The sequence below is a fragment of the Pelobates fuscus genome, chromosome 9 (assembly GCF_036172605.1).
Source record: "Pelobates fuscus isolate aPelFus1 chromosome 9, aPelFus1.pri, whole genome shotgun sequence".
In the NCBI taxonomy this organism is placed as follows: Eukaryota; Metazoa; Chordata; class Amphibia; order Anura; family Pelobatidae; genus Pelobates; species Pelobates fuscus.
In genome coordinates, this window is record NC_086325.1 from 14,707,075 (window position 1) to 14,728,713 (window position 21,639).

General features: G+C 41.6%; 1 protein-coding gene across 3 annotated transcripts in view; it reads right to left on the reverse strand.

Annotated features, from left to right (window-relative positions):
• Window positions 1–390: 390 nt before the first annotated feature.
• The window catches only part of CLIP3 (CAP-Gly domain containing linker protein 3), a 78,468-nt gene continuing 57,219 nt past the window's right edge, over window positions 391–21,639 (reverse strand). The window contains exons 9-15 of one of the 3 annotated variants that reach the window (XR_010085274.1): window positions 19,293–19,421; window positions 14,447–14,581; window positions 11,994–12,117; window positions 11,840–11,904; window positions 5,798–5,870; window positions 1,391–3,247; window positions 391–1,296 (exon numbers count right to left, since the gene is read on the reverse strand). Coding sequence is in view for 1 of the 3 variants with exons in the window: in XM_063431244.1 (XP_063287314.1) it covers window positions 3,193–3,247; window positions 5,798–5,870; window positions 11,840–11,904; window positions 11,994–12,117; window positions 14,447–14,581; window positions 19,293–19,421 (581 nt within the window). In the remaining 2 variants the exon portion in view is untranslated. Of the gene's footprint in view, window positions 3,248–5,797; window positions 5,871–11,835; window positions 11,905–11,993; window positions 12,118–14,446; window positions 14,582–19,292; window positions 19,422–21,639 lie in introns of all 3 variants that reach the window. The other 2 variants (XR_010085275.1, XM_063431244.1) reach the window with 2 other exon arrangements.

Here is a 21,639-nt window from a genome sequence, read left to right on the forward strand (position 1 = left end):
TTATAAATAGAGAGGATGCCTAAGTCAAGGTAAGATGGCTCCACCTAGTGTGAGTTAGGGGTAGTAACTAACACTGAACTAAAAATTGTTGAGAATTCACAAGGGGTTTGCAATCTTTAGGTGACAATAGCCAAACTGGAAAAATATCAGAGGTTAAAAATTGTTTCAGTTTGAATATTTTAGTTTAAGATGTACAGATTCCTTGTTAATTTCTGTTTACTGAATACACTTCTCTTTGAATCCCTCACCTAATGGATGGCCTTGTCCCAGGAGCCCACTGCATGCAGCCAGTCCTGCACATTCACCAGACAGATATGATACAGAGCAAATCATAGGAACAAGCTTACACTTTATCAGAATCCACACACAGCAAATCAACAACGAGGCAGCTCAGTAAATCTGTTTATTTATTAGATTATACATCCACATGTCCTATATAGAGTTGGTAGTACCACCCATTACAGCATATTATCACAAGGTTTTACATGGGGTTAGAGGATGGGTGACGTGTTAATACCGCAGTCAGTATAGGGTAATCTATAGGGAGTTCAGTGAGACGGAAAAATTACTGATGTCCCTCCAAGGTCAGTGTACCTGCTGACCCCATTTTATCTACACCCATTGCTATATAGGACTCACCTCTTCCTATACTCTGCATATATTATATAGATATAGCTTTACCTATACTGATACTAGATTCTGTCTGTGTAAGGTAGTGTTATCTGCTGTACTATGTACTATATACAGATCTGTGTATGAGCTGCTAGTCTGTACAGAGCTGTGTGTGCGTATACTGAACCCTATACAAAATCTCGTACTTTATACAGAGCTATTTATGTTCACTTTGTGTGTCCAGGTTATCTACACACATCTGTGTGTGTACTATGCTATACTAATATTTCAGTTGTCTATACAGAGCATTGTTTATATACTGTACCCTGTGCGAGTCCTGGTACTGTATATACACCTGTTTATATACTGTACCCTGTGCGAGTCCTGGTACTGTATATACACCTGTTTATATACTGTACCCTGTGCGAGTCCTGGTACTGTATATACACCTGTTTATATACCGGAGCCCGTGCGAGTCCTGGTACTGTATATACACCTGTTTATATACTGTACCCCATGCGATTCCTGGTACTGTATATACACCTGTTTATATACTGTACCCCGTGCAAGTCCTGGTACTGTATATATACCTGTTTATTTACTCTATCCAATGCGTGTCCTGGTACTGTATATACACCTGTTTATATACTGTACCCCATGCGAGTCCTGGTACTGTATATACACCTGTTTATATACTCTATCCAATGCAAGTCCTGTTACTGTATATACACCTGTTTATATACTCTATCCAATGCAAGTCCTGTTACTGTATATACACCTGTTTATATACTGTACCCTGTGCGAGTCCTGGTACTGTATATACACCTGTTTATATACTTTATCCAATGCGTGTCCTGTTACTGTATATGCACCTGTTTATATACTTTATCCAATGCGAGTCCTGTTACTGTATATACAGCTGTTTATATACTGTACCACATGCGAGTCCTGTTACTGTATATACACCTGTTTATATACTGTACCCTGTGCGAGTCCTGGTACTGTATATTCACCTGTTTATATACTGTACCCTGTGCGAGTCCTGGTACTGTATATACACCTGTTTATATACTCTATCCAATGCGTGTCCTGGTACTGTATATACACCTGTTTATATACTCTATCCAATGCGTGTCCTGGTACTGTATATACACCTATTTATATACTGTACCCTATGTAAGTCTAGTACTTTATTTAAAACGTTTTATATTGTACCCTGTGTGTCTAGTACTGTATATACACTGGTTTATATAATGTACCCTGTGTGAGTCCTCATACAGACTTTGCTATGTGAGTCCATTCACTGAACACTGTATATACACAGAGGTTACAGAGAGCTATGTGTATACTGTACCCCAGGTATGGCAGTGTGCGTGTATGCGTGTATTATAAGTCGGCTATTTAGCCCTGGTTTGGGAGTTGGGTGAGGGAGGGCACAAAGTACAGAGATACAGGGGTTCCCCAAACTATATACAGAGAAGGGGTCTGCATGCAGTGTACAAATGGTGATAATAGGGTCCGACTAACACACACCTTACAACACTCCGGACAGCACCCACCAGTGTACCCCCAACCATGTGCGGTGCCCACGGGACAGTTTAAGAACATGTAAACCAGCCAGCGGTTCCCAGGGCAGAGAGCGGCACATTGAGAGGTTTCTGGAAGAGATAGGGGTACAGCTTTGGAATGATTAATTTTGGAATATGTTAAGGCCCCATCTCTGCACCCCTTTACCCACGTATATGACAAATTGTCACAGGGGATTTATTGGCCTGGTGTTATGGAGTCCCTTCCAAAAATGAGCTCAGTGTCCCAGCTCTCAGGAAGCTGTCAGTTAAATAATATGGAAGTTATCTGTTTAGCTTTGTCAGCTAGCCAACCACAGAGCAGATTAGCACCAATGGCCTGCACCATGGATAGCCAACAGGTATACCACCATCTGTCGAACTACAAGTCTCATATTGCTGTTTGGGAATTGTAATTCTACGTGTGTGGTGGGGGTACCTCTTGCCCAGCTGTGCTCTTCCCATATTTCCATAGCACTCTGCTCCTTGTTTCGGAACGTCACGCTGGGTTACAAAATTGGCTTTGAGAAGATGGGAAACCCTCGAATTAGGGAGAAGAAAACACAAAATAAAAGTTACAACGCCCGTCATGAGTACATTTGGCATCCGATATATAACATGATCCCTAATTTGGGAGACTCTGTAATTGTACTCCAATAAAGGTCTGACTTGGTTACATTTTCTGCATTGAGGTTCCTCCCAATTACAGGTAGTGGGGGGCACCTGCCAGAATTCTTATGGTTCTTTCTTCGCTCCCAAACGAGCAGGGTGTGAGGAAGAGAGTCAGACTCTGTATTGCTTTTTGCGGATGGAGCGAGTTCTAACGCTGGAATCATTGGAACAGGCTCTGGGGATCACTCACATTCTCCCCAGGATTTGGCCGGCACTCGGTGAGAGTGCCCCCTTTGTCAGGGCAGGATAGCCAGGAGTACAGGGGGCAAGGCACTGGGGGAGGGGTGGCAAACAGACAGAGGGGAGCAGTCTGTGACCCCAGAGGGTTTTAGGGAGTCTGTGGTTAGGATTGCATCTCAGCACGGAGCAGCCATGGAAACCAACAGCAGAACAGCAACCTGCGGGCAATACAGAGAGCAATGAGTGTACTACACAGAGTAGTGAGTTTACTACACAGAGCAGTGAGAGTAATACAGAGATCAGTGAGTGTTATACAGAGTGCAGTGAGAGTAATACAGAGTGCAGTGAGAGTAATATACAGTGCAGTGAGAGTAATACAGAGTGCAGTGAGAGTAATACAGAGAGCAGTGAGAGCAATATAGAGAGCAGTGAGAGCAATATAGAGAGCAGTGAGAGCAATATAGAGAGCAGTGAGAGCAATATAGAGTGCAGTGAGAGTAATACAGAGATCAATGAGTGTTATACAGAGTGCAGTGAGAGTAATACAGAGTGCAGTGAGAGTAATATACAGTGCAGTGAGAGTAATATACAGTGCAGTGAGAGTAATACAGAGTGCAGTGAGTGTTATACAGAGTGAAGTTAGAGTAATATAGAGTGCAGTGAGAGTAATATAGAGATCAGTGAGTGTTATACAGAGTGCAGTGAGTTACAGTGTCAGTAGCTCTAGCTGTGAGAGATAGCTGTTTATATTACAGTGATGGTAGCTCTAGCGGTAAGAGATAGCTGTTTATATTACAGTGTCAGTAGCTCTAGCGGTGAGAGCTGTTTATATTACTGTATCGGTAGCTCTTGTGGTGAGAGATAGCTGTTTATTACAGTGTCAGTAGCTCTAGCGGTGAGAGATAGCTGTTTATATCACAGTGTCAGTAGCTCTAGCGGTGAGAGAGAGCTGTTTATTACAGTGATGGTAGCTCTAGCCGTGAGAGATAGTTGTTTATATTACAGTTATGGTAGCTCTAGCCGTGAGAGATAGCTGTTTATATTACAGTGATGGTAGCTCTAGCCGTGAGAGATAGCTGTTTATATTACAGTGTCGGTAGCTCTAGCGATGAGAGAGAGCTGTTTATATTACAGTGTCAGTAGCTCTAGTGGTGAGAGATAGCTATTTATATTACTGTATCGGTAGCTGTGGAGTAGTGAGAGATAGCTGTTTATATTACAGTGTGAGTTTCTTCTAGCGGTGAGAGGTAGCTGTTTATTACAGTGATGGTAGCTCTAGCCGTGAGAGATAGCTGTTTATATTACAGTGTCGGTAACTATAGCGGTGAGAGATAGCTGTTTATATTACAGTGTCAGTAGCTCTAGTGGTGAGAGATAGCTGTTTATATTACTGTATCGGTAGCTCTAGTGGTGAGAGATAGCTGTTTATATTACTGTATCGGTAGCTGTGGAGTAGTGAGAGATAGCTGTTTATATTACAGTGTCAGTAGCTCTAGTGGTGAGAGATAGCCGTTTATATTACTGTATCGGTAGCTCTAGTGGTGAGAGATAGCTGTTTATATTACTGTATCGGTAGCTCTAGTGGTGAGAGATAGCTGTTTATATTACTGTATCGGTAGCTCTAGTGGTGAGAGATAGCTGTTTATTACAGTGATGGTAGCTCTAGCCGTGAGAGATAGCTGTTTATATTACAGTGTCGGTAGCTCTAGCGGTGAGAGATAGCTGTTTATATTACAGTGTCAGTAGCTCTAGTGGTGAGAGATAGCTGTTTATATTACTGTATCGGTAGCTCTAGCCGTGAGAGAGAGCTGTTTATATTACAGTGTCGGTAGCTCTAGCGGTGAGAGATAGCTGGTTATATTACAGTGTCAGTAGCTCTAGTGGTGAGAGATAGCTGTTTATATTACTGTATCGGTAGCTGTGGAGTAGTGAGAGACAGCTGTTTATATTACAGTGTGAGTTTCTTCTAGCGGTGAGAGATAGCTGTTTATATTACTGTATCGGTAGCTCTAGTGGTGAGAGATAGCTGTTTATATTACAGTGTCAGTAGCTCTAGTGGTGAGAGATAACTGTTTATATTACTGTATCGGTAGCTCTAGTGGTGAGAGATAGCTGTTTATATTACAGTGTCAGTAGCTCTAGTGGTGAGAGATAGCTGTTTATATTACTGTATCGGTAGCTCTAGTGGTGAGAGATAGCTGTTTATATTACAGTGTCAGTAGCTCTAGTGGTGAGAGATAGCTGTTTATATTACAGTGACGGTAGCTGGTGAGTGGTGAGAGATAACTGTTTATATTACAGTGTCAGTAGCTCTAGTGGTGAGAGATAGCTGTTTATATTACTGTATCGGTAGCTGGGGAGTAGGGAGAGATAGCTGTTTATATTACTGTATCGGTAGCTCTAGTGGTGAGAGATAGCTGTTTATATTACAATGTCAGTAGCTCTAGTGGTGAGAGATCGCTGTTTATATTACAGTGTCGGTAGCTGGTGAGTAGTGAGAGATAGCTGTTTATATTACAGTGTCGGTAGCTCTAGTGGTGAGAGATAGCTGTTTATATTACAGTGTCAGTAGCTCTAGTGGTGAGAGATAGCTGTTTATATTACAGTGTCAGTAGCTCTAGTGGTGAGAGATAGCTGTTTATATTACAGTGTCGGTAGCTGGTGAGTAGTGAGAGATAGCTGTTTATATTACTGTATCGGTAGCTGGGGAGTAGTGAGAGATAGCCACATACACCACCTATGACCCTTCTCATTCATGATTCTGTTACCTGGAAATGGAGTTTTCTGACGCAATCTCTTTGGGCGTTCGTGCAGTGTTGAGATTACGCTTTGGCTGAGCGACTGGATTAAGAGAAAGAGAGCGCGCACAAGCATTAAACAGGTTTTTTATTCAGTACTTCCATATAATTTCTTGCATCACTAGTTTTGTGTTTCCTCAGACTGCGTCTGCCTCCCCTATTATACGCTGTCAGCAACAATATGAACGCTCTACAGCCAGCTTCATGATGCAATCAGTGCAGAGGAACTGCTGGGATGTTGAGCTCTGTAATAGGAGGAATCTGAGCGGTTAAAGGATACTAATCGATCTATAAACTTGGCCTCAATTCAAATTTTACCACATTGTCAGAGCGACTTACAAAGACCTATTGATACTTCGGGGGTGCGTCTGAAACTGTTACAATGATTTAATATTATGAAAAATATTTTAATGTATTCCAAAAATATGAAATCATTTGAAAAGATGATCCTATATTACTGCATTGAGACCTAAGTGTCTTTTAACCCACGCTTGAACAAATTGATACATTTCTTTCAGGTTTTGATTGAAGGAATTGGATTCGGACGAACAGTCTCAAACTAAATTTTGCACAGGTCTATTGATAACTAATGATTGATATGACAGTAGACTAGAACCACGCAAGGGACTCGATCTGATGCTGTTAAGAATTCTCTGTTGAGAATATAGACTGATTTCTTAGGATACAGGGGAGAAAATCAACTCCTATGTCAATCAGCAACATGTAAATACTCTGATTAGGGAGGACAGTTCGTGATACCAGATATTTTAAGAGCTAAGAGAGAGACTGCTGATTGAGTGTGGACTCTGCCTGGCAAATTGCCTCCATCAATGCAACGCTTCGTAACTGACAAAAAAAGGAAAGTGTAAAAATGGTAAAAAGCGTTCTGCGGATGGAGTGCGGACTTACCATGCCTACAGATTTACATACGGCTCAATATAAATGCAAGTATAGAACTATCCAGACTACATAAACAAAGTGTCCGCATTAATGGGGAAACCAATGGATGCAGAACTCCACAATCTCCATAGCACCCACTGGAAATACAGACTAAATAGGAAAACAAACAGTGAGCAGAGATACCATTCTCTCTTAGTTGTAGCGGGGGACTCTCCTCCGCTGGATACTCCAAGATATACGGAACAAGTAGAATATTCCAAACATTCCGAACAGCCAAATCACAGCAAAGTAAGCCAAGATTCTTCCAACACCTCCCCAGTAACTGGACGACACTCAGTTTTGCGGGAATAACTGGTTTTAATGGAGGCACACTGCCTTTTATGTGATTTTCTCAACAAGGGTGATGCCCAGGTGAATCTTGTGGGGCACCGGGACACAAAGTTAACAAGCCAATGAAACAGTGTTGTACATGGAGACACTACCATACAGTATGTACACGTTCTCCCCTCTGCTCGGTAGATAATTGAGATAGATAATGTAATAACTCAATTATCCCCAGGCAGGAAAACCACATATTTTTATGTTTCAGAAGTTCCCCCAAAACATAACATATCCCCATAAACGGCACATCCCTGGGTAACTCTGATCTGGGTGAACAACATATCCATAAATCACCCAGATCAGAGCAGGGGTTCACGAATTCCTCGGAAGTCACTTTTCGACCAACCGCACGCATGGCTTTTGTGCCCAAAATAGTTCCAGAGGATTAGGCTGTGCGGCTGGTCTATTTTATCAGTCAAATAATGTTTAAATAGTCGAACGGATCCACTCGTGCATAGTGTTACTGTACATATCTGGTTCGGTAGATTATTTCTACTGAGTAGCACTTCTTTCGTGTAATTCCAGTCGAACCTAGGTGGAAGTGAAACATGTTTCAGTCTTAATTTTGGGGTGTAAAGGAGGACGGGACATGTTTCCATCTTAGTTTTGGCATGTAGAGGAGGACGGGACATGTGTCAGTCCTAGTTCAGTCTTATTTTTGGCGTGTAGAGGAGGATGGGACATAGAAGCTGCTGGTAACATTTACTGCATCATCTGAATGATTTTGGTGGATTAGAATGACCATGGGATGATGACGGGCTCCCAGAGCTTATTTATTAAAGCAACTGAGCTCTGAATGGAACAGACGGACTATCAGCTGTTTGAACAACAGCAATTCATAGCTCTGGATCATATCGCGATCAGATACGCTGAAAACATTGCTCTCAATGAAGTGGTCTGGATGCAGTCGTCCTGTATGATTACCTTTAGTAATTGTCATGCTGACAGCCACTAGAGGTGCTTCCGCCGCAATGAACGAGCAACACTCCATCACATAATGATGCTGGTGTGATCCCACCATTATAAGATCAGCAGAACTGACATGCAGACATAACACAGACTCTGCTGCAGGAATCTTATTAATAGTGCCCAAATTATAGACTAGGGAAGTGGAGAAATATCAGGTATCTTCTCCAGGACCACTCTTCCAACAACCAACAATGGCACAGAATCTGGCACTTACCTAGATGCACCCAGTCTCCTTCAACAGAAAGGATATGGGTGTTAACGCAATGTACACTCATATGGAGACATCATTGAATCACCTGCAAAAGTAGAAGACTCCATATATTGCCCAGCAAGGTACAGGCAAACCTACTAGAGGAACATTGCCAACCCCATACACTCCTCATTCAACCCATGAGCCATATAGGTCTGAACAGGGGGACCAGGTACATTTCAATAAAGTGTGCATCCTCAACTTCAGGCTTGTGAAAAAAAAATCTTCTTACTTCAAAGAATCCAGTCTTCGTTCTGGGAGGCAGAAACAGAACTGAGGTTCCCAGAGGACGGGCTGCAGACAGAGTAGCATGCTGAACCATTGCATTGTGAGTGTTTCTACCACTGATTCATGGACTCTCACCATCCAAGGAAGGAAACATCAGTGACAATTTTCCTTTAACAATTTCTTTAAAAGATTGGGCTGAATCTTCCCCTCTCAGTGAGGTAGCTACAAGGACCCAAAGGTGGTATGGGATCAAGTATGCACCAACGGTCCCTCGTTTGATGATGTGGACCAGCCCTCTTGGGTCAGCTTCATCTTCACATGGCATCTAAGGTTTAAGCACTGTCAAAGAAGGACAACATTCCTGCTGTATCTTGGGAAAACAACGTTTACATGGGGAAACAGAAAAGTACGATCCATTCAAGGCTGCCAGCTTGGCTCCTTAAATTTTTGAAAAGTTGGCAACTGAAAGGAAATTACATCCAAATCCGTTATTGGAAAATTCAAAGCCATTTTTGCGAGACTTGATATTGTAGACGTTGTGTTTGCAAACAGCACTTTCACTGCTTAACAAGTTCAGCAATGGCTGGAATTGGAACAGACTGAGGGTAACCACAGTGTGATGGGAACACAGAGTCTGCAGTATAAACCAGGAAAATGGAAACACAGCAGCACATAAATAAAAATATTTAATACATTGCTAAACACAAATACACACACCAGTCAAGCCATAATACTTGCTTTTCCCACAGAAATCACACTTTAACAGTGCTCTTACTGTTGCAAGGGATTCTGGCTAGGTGTATGCAAATGAGCTAAAAAAAGAACCACATTTTTGCCTCCGATATATATGTGGTTCACTGATCTAGAAGAAGGGGTTTGGCTGCACTCACCTAAACATGCTTAAATGGGGTGCTGCTGGGGGCCAATAAGTACAGTAAAAATGAAAATCCAGCGCACTCACTTGTCTACTAAACAGTTATTATAGTACTGAACAATTTTCTTAGTTGTATTAAAAACACCTAATCTAGGAAAAAAATAATGGGGGTTTAGTTACATTATATGATCATACATTGCATAAGCCTGCCACAAACGTCAATGTACCCCATCTTTGGCAGGTCTTACTCTGTCTGCTAAATGAGCTACTCACTTGGGGAAATCCTTCCATCTCGAGTTCTCTGCAGTACAAGACTTAAATAGGGTCCTGAGATGAGGCACCTGTAACAGGGAGGGGTGCAAAACCAAGGAGCTGGCTAGACTCCTAAATATATACATATATGAGAAAAAGGGGTTTGGCTGCACTCACCTAAACATGCTTAAATGGGGTGCTGCTGTTTGTTTAGTAGACAAGTGAGTGCGCTGGATTTTCATTTTCACTGATCTAGAAGGACATCTATGTTCCCAGTGAGCGGTAATCTACTCTACCCATCCTTCAGATGAGCTCAGAAAAATAGGAAAGCAAATACTATTCTTGCTAGTCTTCATTTGGAGAGCATATACAATATAATTTAATACAGTGATAATTATTGGGAATTCAAAGTGAATTCAGAGTGGATTTAAAATTTAAGGCCAAAGTCACCAAATTGAAAGCATAGCTGACTTGGAGACTTTTTCCAATAATAAATTATTATCGTCATTTATATAGCGCCAACATATTGTGCAGCTCTTTACAATATTATAAAGGGGGGAATTTAACAATATAAAATGTTACAGGAACAATAGGTTGTTGAGGACCCTGCTCAAACGAGCTTACAATCTAGACATTTGAAATATATTTTGGATTTCTAACATTTCTTATTTTAGTGCTAACCCTGAGTGTGTATGCAACCATGGGGCAAATAATTTATACAGACAGAACACAGGGAAGGGAAGGGGGACTTTATGGACTGAATGACTAATTAACTTTGCAGCGCAAAATGAAAGTAAAAATGTGTCTTCCTGATAGTCAAGGGATTCTGTGCCCTGATGGGTGTTACTGAATTGTGTTATGGACAAAATATTAGGATTAGTAAAATGTCTATTTACTCTGTGCATCTGTGCTCATTATTCACTGTGTTAACCTGGCTGCTAGAGTAACTGTTCCCCCTCTAACCCCTCCCCTCCTTTGTTCAGTAACTGCTCCCATCGACCACTACCTCGTGTAACAAGATGGTGCTGGAATGTGGAGGAGAGCTCCATGTTAGTATTGACATCACGCCCAGTAGGATGGAATTAGATAAGACCCCTTAAAGTGTAACCAATTGTTGAAGTGTATTCTCTGTTATCTATAATTATGCATATGACGTATTTCTGTCTTCATAAGGGTCTCACCGTCCCCTGATTAAAGATTCCTGAGTTTTTCATCAACCTGGAAACTTGTGTCTGGTTTAAATTACTTTAGGAAGCGTGCACGCAATTATATTGATCATTTGGACAGGGGCAGATATTCAAATAATCAAACACTTGATTTGATCCATAACATTTGTATGCACATTTGTCTGTGTAGATTTGGAATCCAGAACAGATTACTTTTGGGCTGAGCACCTTGACCATCCATTATAGGCTCCTCTTTGGGGGGGACCACAGGAATAAAACATTTTGGAGGAGAGTCCCTGGAAGCAGTTTAAACCGTAAATATTGCAGTTAGCATGTTCATCTCTCATGTTAAAATTAGTGACAGACCCACTGATATTGGGGTACCGTGATGTAGTGGTGGGCTTAACATGGCATGGCCATATAGTGGAACTGAATCTTACACAGAAAAATGTGGATACAATACAGTAACACCCATCAGGGCACAGAATCTTAGCCCCTTGACTATCAGTATCAAGAAGACACATTTACTTTCAGTTTGCATTGCAAAGTTAATGAGTTATTTGGTCCATAAAGTCCCCCTTCCCTGTGTTCTGTCTGTATAAATTATTTGCCCCACGGTTGCATACACACTCAGGGTTATCACTAAAATAAGAAATGTTGGGAACACTAATCTTATCACTAACTCTAATTCTACCACTAACCCCAACTATACCTATAACACTAATTCTACCACTAACCCTAACTACACCACTAACACTAATCCTACCACCAACTCTAATAACACCGATAACCCTAAGCCTAGCTTTAACTCTCACCCTTACCCTAGCTCTACCCTAACCCGAACCAAAGTCCTGAAACTTAGTTTTCTCCCTCTAACCCTAGCGCTAAAAATGACTCTATCCCTAGCCCTAACTATATAATGTGAAATTCAAAACTATAGACAGCATGTACGCGGACAATAGTGGAATGAGAGGATAACACTGTGTACCTACTAGTGACTTGATGCACCTTTTTCACTCCGTTGCCATCGGTCTGAGGGTCTTTGGAGCCACCGATCCTGTGTCAGACACATAGGCAATGAGATTACATTTTTCCTAAACATTTTATTTCCCCTGGTTCCCATCAATCATAGTAAGGAGCACTGACCTCTGGACTCGGGAAGGGGGTGCAAACACTCCATGTTTTGGGGAGCAGGTGAAATATCGTACACCAAAAACTGAACCATCATGTTTTCCAGTAGGTTTCTCCAACTCAATGCCGAACCAGTACCCTGGAAGAGAAAGGTGAAATATTGTATAAACCGTGATTATCCCATTACGAAGTATAACTGTAAGTCTAACTCCTCCTATTACTCCATATAGCACTCCCTATAATCCCTCACTATACAGCTCCTATTACTCTATATAACCATTTGTCTAACTCCTCCTATTACTCCACATAACCGTCAGTCTAACTCCTCCTTTTACTCCATATAACACTCCCTATAATCCCTCCCTATACGCCTCCTATTACTCTAACTCTCCATATAACTTCTCCTATTAATATACATGACCCTCCCTACAACTTATTCAATTACTCCATATAACACTCCCTATAATCCCTCCCTATACTCCTAATTACTGCCTAAACCCTTTGGTATAACCCTCCCTATAACCCCATCCTATTACTCCATAAAACCCCTCTTATTACTCGGTATAATCTTTCCCTATATACATTCCATTACTCCATTTAACCCTACCTGTAACTCCTCCTATTAATCCATATAGCTTCCCTATAACCCCTCCTATTACTCCATATAACTTCCCTATAACTCCTCCTATTACTCCATATAACCCTCACTATAACTCCTCCTATTACTCCATATAACCAGTGGTGTATCCTGGTTTTGTGCTGCCCTAGGCAGGACAAAACTCAGGCGCCCCCCTCCCGCCCGCGCCACCCCCATCCAACCCTTCCCCCCGCCCGCACCACCCCCACCCTTCCCCCGCCCCGCCTTCTAAATACACACACACACATTCACTTACAGATACGCATACACTAGCTAACAGAAACACACACTCACTAACAGAAACACACACTCTCTAACAGACACACACTCACTAGCAGATACACACACACTCATACTAACAGACACACACTCACTAACAGACACACACTAACAGACATACATACACACACACTAACAGACATACATACACACACACTAACAGACACACACACACACACACACAAACTAACAGACACACACACACACTAACAGACAGACACACTAACAGACATTCACACACACACACACTAACAGACATACACACACACACACTAACAGACACACACACACTAACAGACAGACACACACGCACTAACAGACAGACACACACACACTAACAGACAGACACACACACACACACACACTAACAGACATTCTCTCACACACACACACACTAACAGACATTCTCTCACACACACACACACACATACTCACTCACTCACATATTTAACACTTTTTTTTTTTTTTTTTTTATTTACCCCCCCAGCCTCCTTACCTTTGGGAATGCTGGGGGGGTCCTATTTCTCCCTGGTGGTCCAGTGGCTGCTGGGCGGCGCTGGCGGGCGGGCGGCCGGCGAGGGAGCTCTTCCTCTGAGCTGTCTGCTCAGCTCCCTCGCGCGCCGCACAGTGAGGCTGGGAGGCGGAGCCGGAATATGACGTCATATTCCGGCTCCCAGCCTCACTGTGCGGCGCGCGAGGGAGCTGAGCAGACAGCTCAGAGGAAGAGCTCCCTCGCCGGCCGCTCGCCCGCCCGCCCGCCCGCCCTGCCCAGCAGACCGACCGCCCTGCCCAGCAGACCGACCGCCCACCCAGACGGCATGTCAGTTAGCCGCAAGGCTAACAAGACATTTGCCCTGGGCGTTTGGGGGCGGCTTTTTTGCCGCCCCCTGGAAAATGCCGCCCAAGGCAAATGCCTTGTTTGCCTCGCGGCTAATACGCCACTGCATATAACCCTCACTATAACCCCTCCTATTACTCCATATAACTTCCCTATAACTCCTCCTATTACTCCATATAACCCTCCCTATAACTCCTCCTATTACTCCATATAACCCTCCCTATAACCCCTCCCATTACATCATATAACTCTCCCTATAACTCCTCCTATTACTCCATATTATTTATAAAATATTTTACCAGGAAAGATACATTGAGATTTCTCACGTTTTCAAGTATGTCCTGGGACATGCAACTCTCCCATATAACTCTCCCTATAACTCCTCCTACTACTCCATTTAAACTCTCCTTACAACTCCTCCTATTACTCCATATAACTTTCCTATTACACCATATAACTCCTCCTACTACGCCATATGACACTCTCTATAAATACATCTGTTACCCCATATAACGCACCCTATATTACCTCCTATTACTCTGTATAACTCTATTTATAACCCCTCCTGTTTCCCAATGTTTGCTCCTCCAAGTCTGTATAATATTAGAATACATATATATATCTCGGTAATTTACTCATTTTAAGTTATTTTAAAGAAGTGTTTTTAATACATGTAAATATTGCACAGAAATAGTGACAAGATTTGTCACTTACCAGGAGCAAAGTCAGTTTTCCCGTAGAATCGTACGGCCCCATGTTTCTGTCCTGCTACCAGCACCTGGTCCCCGAGGTCAATGTTCATTCCTTCCTTGTCCAAGCTGCCCACACTCAGTGATTTCTTCTGTGAGGCTGTGGGTGTACGGAGCTGTGTTAGGATATCACTGGAAAGGTGCTGCTGTATATCACTGCAGGGCATGCTGTATGCCCTGTGGCGGTGTGCGGTATTCCTTTCGTGGCACCCCAAAGTGTGCTATGATTAGGCCAGCAATAGTAACAGTTTACATGCAGCTAGTAGCTAGTAGCTTTGGAAGACCATGCTTTATGCTGATGGCGAATACAAGAAAAGTGCTCCACTATGTAGAATTCATATGTTGCAAGAAAGAAAGCAATTCATTAATCATGGGGGAATTCTAAAGAACTGCCTTGATTATTTAATGCTACATACTCTATAAAAAAAAAAACACTTTTCATGTGTTTCCATCAGCCTGAACAGTGTTTTGGTTTTATGGTGGATCGGACAACCCTAGAGGCAACTGAATCAATCTTCCTTCTAGAACAATGTTCGATCAGTTATCTAGGAATAGAATTTCTTGCTGTAAATGGTAAATAGGATTCATTGGACATGGCAAAGCGGTTCTACCCAACACTCTTCTCCAGAAACATTAGACACAAGGACTCTTAGGTCAAATTGTCAGTAAGTGATTGCTGGAATGTGAACTATAAAGCAAAGTTAAAGGACCACTCTAGTGCCAGGAAAACATACTCGTTTTCCTGGCACTAGAGTACCCTGAGGGTGCCCCCACCCTCAGGGACCCCCTCCCGCCGGGCTCTGGAGAGAGGAAGGGGTTAAACTTACCTCTTTTTCCAGCGCCGGGCGGGAAGCTTTCCTCCTCCTCTCCATCTTGATCGCGACGTCATCGGCTGAATGCGCATGCGCGGCAGGAGCCGCGCTCGCATTCAGCCGGTCGCATAGGAAAGCATTTACAATGCTTTCCTATGGACGCTTGCGTGCTCTCACTGTGATTTTCACAGTGAGAAGCACGCAAGCGCCTCTAGCGGCTGTCAATGAGACAGCCACTAGAGGATTTGGAGGCTGGATTAACCCTCATTATAAACATAGCAGTTTCTCTGAAACTGCTATGTTTATAAAAAAAAAGGGTTAATCCTAGAGGTACCTGGCACCCAGACCACTTCATTAAGCTGAAGTGGTCTGGGTGCCTAGAGTGGTCCTTTAAAGAGCTGGAAAATGTCCCTACTTGGCTATTTTAACACCTTCACTATTTCCACTGATATTTGGCAATGGCTCCAGGGACATTTGTACGCCCACAGGAAGGAGGACATGGAGCACAGCATTTATATGACAAAGTGAGCTTTGTGTCCATCTAATGGGAGTGATGGAACGTCACAGACAAGTACAGAGAGAATCGCTCTTACAGACAAAGCGACCTGTTCTCTACATGGCGACTTGTGGTCATCTATTGTATCCATTTACAAAAAAACATCTATGGGCAAAATCTATGGGCAAACAGAGCAAGTTCTGTTTCTATCTATGGATTTATATAGTGTATAAACAGAGTGAGCCCTGCTTCTATCTATCTATGGATTTATATAGTGTATAAACAGAGCGAGTCCTGCTTCTATCTATCTATGGATTTATATAGAGTATAAACAGAGCGAGCCCTGCTTCTATCTATCTATGGATTTATATAGTGTGTAAACAGAGTGAGCCCTGCTTCTATCTATCTATGGATTTATATAGTGTATAAACAGAGCGAGCTCTGCTTCTATCTATCTATGGATTTATATAGTGTGTAAACAGAGTGAACCCTGCTTCTATCTATCTATGGATTTATATAGTGTATAAACAGAGCGAGCCCTGCTTCTATCTATCTATGGATTTATATAGTGTATAAACAGAGCGAGCCCTGCTTCTATCTATGGATTTATATAGTGTATAAACAGAGCGAGCCCTGCTTCTATTTATCTATGGATTTATATAGTGTATAAACAGAGTGAGCCCTGCTTCTATCCATCTATGGATTTATATAGTGTATAAACAGAGTGAGCCCTGCTTCTATCCATCTATGGATTTATATAGTGTAGAAACAGAGCGAGTCCTGCTTCTATCTATCTATCTATGGATTTATATAGTGTATAAACAGAGCGAGCTCTGCTTCTATCTATCTATGGATTTATATAGTGTGTAAACAGAGTGAGCCCTGCTTCTATCTATCTATGGATTTATATAGTGTATAAACAGAGCGAGCCCTGCTTCTATCTATCTATGCATTTATATAGTGTATAAACAGAGCGAGCCCTGCTTCTATCTATGGATTTATATAGTGTATAAACAGAGCGAGCCCTGCTTCTATCTATGGATTTATATAGTGTATAAACAGAGCGAGCCCTGCTTCTATCTATGGATTTATATAGTGTATAAACAGAGTGAGCCCTGCTTCTATCCATCTATGGATTTATATAGTGTATAAACAGAGTGAGCCCTGCTTCTATCCATCTATGGATTTATACAGTGTAGAAACAGAGCGAGTCCTGCTTCTATCTAACAATCTATGGATTTATATAGTGTATAAACAGAGCGAGTCCTGCTTCTATCTATCTATCTATGGATTTATATAGTGTATAAACAGAGCGAGCCCTGCTTCTATCTATCTATCTATGGATTTATATAGTGTATAAACAGAGCGAGCCCTGCTTCTATCTATCTATGGATTTATATAGTGTATAAACAGAGCAAGCCCTGCTTCTATCTATGGATTTATATAGTGTATAAACAGAGCGAGCTCTGCTTCTATTTATGGATTTATATAGTGTATAAACAGAGCGAGCCCTGCTTCTATCTATCTATGGATTTATATCGTGTATAAACAGAGCGAGCCCTGCTTCTATCTATCTATGGATTTATATAGTGTATAAACAGAGCGAGCCCTGCTTCTATCTATGGATTTATATAGTGTATAAACAGAGCGAGCCCTGCTTCTATCTATGGATTTATATAGTGTATAAACAGAGCGAGCCCTGCTTCTATCTATCTATGGATTTATATAGTGTATAAACAGAGTGAGCCCTGCTTCTATCCATCTATGGATTTATATAGTGTAGAAACAGAGCGAGCCCTGCTTCTATCTATCTATGGATTTATATAGTGTATAAACAGAGTGAGCACTGCTTCTATCTATCTATGGATTTATATAGTGTATAAACAGAGCGAGCCCTGCTTCTATCTATCTATGGATTTATATAGTGTATAAACAGAGCGAGCTCTGCTTCTATCTATCTATGGATTTATATAGTGTATAAACAGAGCGAGCCCTGCTTCTATCTATCTATGGATTTATATAGTGTATAAACAGAGCGAGCCCTGCTTCTATCTATGGATTCATATAGTGTATAAACAGAGCGAGCCCTGCTTCTATCTATGGATTTATATAGTGTATAAACAGAGCGAGCCCTGCTTCTATCTATCTATGGATTTATATAGTGTATAAACAGAGCGAGCCCTGCTTCTATCTATCTATGGATTTATATAGTGTATAAACAGAGCGAGCCCTGCTTCTGTCTATGGATTTATATAGTGTATAAACAGAGCGAGCCCTGCTTCTATCTATGGATTTATATAGTGTATAAACAGAGCGAGCCCTGCTTCTATCTATCTTTGGATTTATATAGTGTATAAACAGAGCGAGCCCTGCTACTATCGATCTATGGATTTATATAGTGTATAAACAGAGCGAGCCCTGCTTCTATCTATCTATGGATTTATATAGTGTATAAACAGAGCGAGCCCTGCTTCTATATATCTATGGATTTATATAGTGTATAAACAGAGTGAGCCCTGCTTCTATCTATCTATTGACTAATATAGTGTATAAACAGAGCGAGCCCTGCTTCTATCTATCTATGGATTTATATAGTGTATAAACAGAGCGAGCCCTGCTTCTATCTATCTATGGATTTATATAGTGTATAAACAGAGCGAGCCCTGCTTCTATATATCTATGGATTTATATAGTGTATAAACAGAGCGAGCCCTGCTTCTATCCATCTATGGACTAATATAGTGTATAAACAGAGCGAGCCCTGCTTCTATCTATCTACGGATTTATATAGTGTATAAACAGAGGAAGCCCTGCTTCTATCTATCTATGGATTTATATAGTGTATAAACAGAGCGAACCCTGCTTCTGTCTATGGATTTATATAGTGTATAAACAGAGTGAGCCCTGCTTCTATCTATGGATTTATATAATGTATAAACAGAGCGAGTCCTGCTTCTATCTATGGATTTATATAGTGTATAAAGAGAGCGAGTCCTGCTTCTATCTATCTATGGATTTATATAGTGTATAAACAGAGCGAGCCCTGCTTCTATCTATGGATTTATATAGTGTATAAACAGAGCGAGCCCTGCTTCTATCTATCTATGGATTTATATAGTGTATAAACAGAGCGAGCCCTGTTTGTATCTATGAACAGAGGTGCAAAGCCTTGGGCCTTTAACATATCCCTAGACACATTAATGAGAGGTACCGGCTTGTCCCTTTAGATATCCCCGGGCACATTAGTGAGAGGTACCGGCTTGTCCCTTTAGATATCCCCGGGCACATTAGTGAGAGGTACCGGCTTGTCCCTTTAGATATCCCCGGGCACATTAGTGAGAGGTACTGGCTTGTCCCTTTAGATATCCCCGGGTACATTAGTGAGAGGTACCGGCTTGTCCCTTTAGATATCCCCGGGCACATTAGTGAGAGGTACCGGCTTGTCCCTTTAGATATCCTCAACACATTAAATGAAGCGATATTAGGGAAGTTATTCATCACACCTTTCTTATCCTTCTTTGCCTTGCCAGTCACACGGGAAAAGTCCATTCTGGGGGTCCTTGGTGTGGAAGTCACAGAGGAAGGGGTCTGATCTGGAGCTTTAGTGATCTTAGACACAGGAGCAAAGATTCCTGAAAAAGTAAAAAGTATTGGTTTTAATCAGAGAATAAAGATATTTGGCAAAGTATCCTCACAGCTATACACTCATAGTATATTCACTGATAATATACTCTCTAATAGTGTACTTACTGATGGTATTTCACTGACAGTATACTCTCTGATAGTACACTCACTGACAGCATACTCACTGATAGTGTACTTACTGATGGTATTTCACTGATAGTGTATTCACTGATAGCATACTCACTGATAATATACTCTTTAATAGTGTACTTACTGATGGTATTTCACGGATAGCATACTCTCTGATAGTATATTTACTGATAGCATACTCACGGATGGTATATTCACTGAAAGTAAATTCACTGATCGCATACTTACTGATAGGGTATTCACTGATAGCGTATTCACTGACAGTATACTCACTGACAGTATATTCACTAATAGTATACTCAAACCATGCCCACTGATAGTATACTCACTGCTAGTATACTCACACCATACTCACTGCTAGTATATTTACATCATACTCACTGCTAGTATATATAAACCATGTCCACTGCTAGTATATTCACATCATTCTTACTGCTTATATATTCACACAATATCCACTGTAAGTATATTCACACCATACTCACTGCTAGTGTACTCAAACCATGCCCACTGATACAAAAAAAATACACAGACAAGATAAGTGCTCTAGTGTGAAAAGAGTATAGGAACATCCGTAAAGGTTACAAAAATCACAGTGTGTCCAAACATTTTGAGATTCATGATAATATTTCCACATTCTTAAAGGTAATAGACATGCAAAAGTGTAAATTACCATGAAGGGATGGCAATATAAAAATATTTTGAGGTAAAAATGAGATGAGCTGGGTATACCACCTGAGAACTTTAGACTCATACAGACAAAATGCAGAATTGGATCTGCAAACTTCTTATAAATTCTATTATTAATTTGTAGTATGTGTAGTGGACTCCAGGTAACCCGATTGGTTACCTCCGCTAATTCCTCCTCTCGGCCAGACTGGAACCATTAAACACTCAAGCATCCATTCCCCCGGTAACTAGACGAGACATAGTTCTGGGAGTCAACTGATTTTATTCTGGCCACACATGGCTTTTATGCACTGACCCCTAATAAAGGGTCTCCAACACAAAATTACAGGGTTTTCTTTTCCAGAGAGATAATTTTGTGAGAAAACTAACTCAGTTATCTGTTAGGTACAGAATAACCTACACACAATTTACTATACCCAAAAGTACCCACGTTATACCCAGGAACCCCATGAAAGTAACATCCACGGATAGCTCTGACCTGAGTGTCCAATTTGGCCAAATCTCTCTGTCCCATAAAATAATATTCCCAATAATCCACAGGAATAAATATCGCCGGTATCACCAAATAATCCTGTGGCGAAACCGACCTCGCCACGTGTCCTTGGAGGGGGCTGCTTGCCCGCCTCTTGCCTTTGGACTATGGACCAGACTTTATGTAAATGTGTTAACCCAGATAGCTATGCCATGGAGCCCATTCGTGTAGTTAAAGACTTCGGCTCCATGGCAATTGAACTGTGTGAATAGGATCTGAGCGCTATTCGGTAGTTTTGTGCGCTCAGATCCCAGCTATCTGGGGATATGTGAAATGTCTGTGTGTTATGTGTTAAATGTGACTTTATGTATTTTAAAGTGTTTTACTGTCTTTATGCAACCATGTGCTCAATGGAGTCTGTCTCTGTCCTGGGAGGTAATTGGATTACTTCTCCATTGTCTCCAGGAGAGAGGGCTCTGTAAAACTGGTCTGAGCCGGAAAGCCATGCTGGCAGGGTTTTTAAAAGATACTTTACTAACTTTTGAACCCCTGGTCTGATTCATGCCATTTTTTAATATGTTGTTCCCCTGAATGAATTGATTGTGGATATGTATTTTTATGTGAATGTGATGTATGGTTTTAGAGTTATGAAAGTTGGGTAGAAAGTATGTTTTAACTGTATGTATAATTGAGTTTCCTCTCAGGATAAGGGGAGGGAATATGTGGGATGTAACTGATGTGTGAGTGGTTGTTTTATACCTCCCTGTGGGCGGACCTGTATTTGTAACAACTGCAATAAAAACCAGGCTGGGTGTGCCAGCACCTCAGATTCTGCTTGACCCTCAAAACGAAGTGTCGTCTCGTTATTGGGGGAATTGGATTGTATGCTGACTGCCAGGAGTGTAAGAGGATTG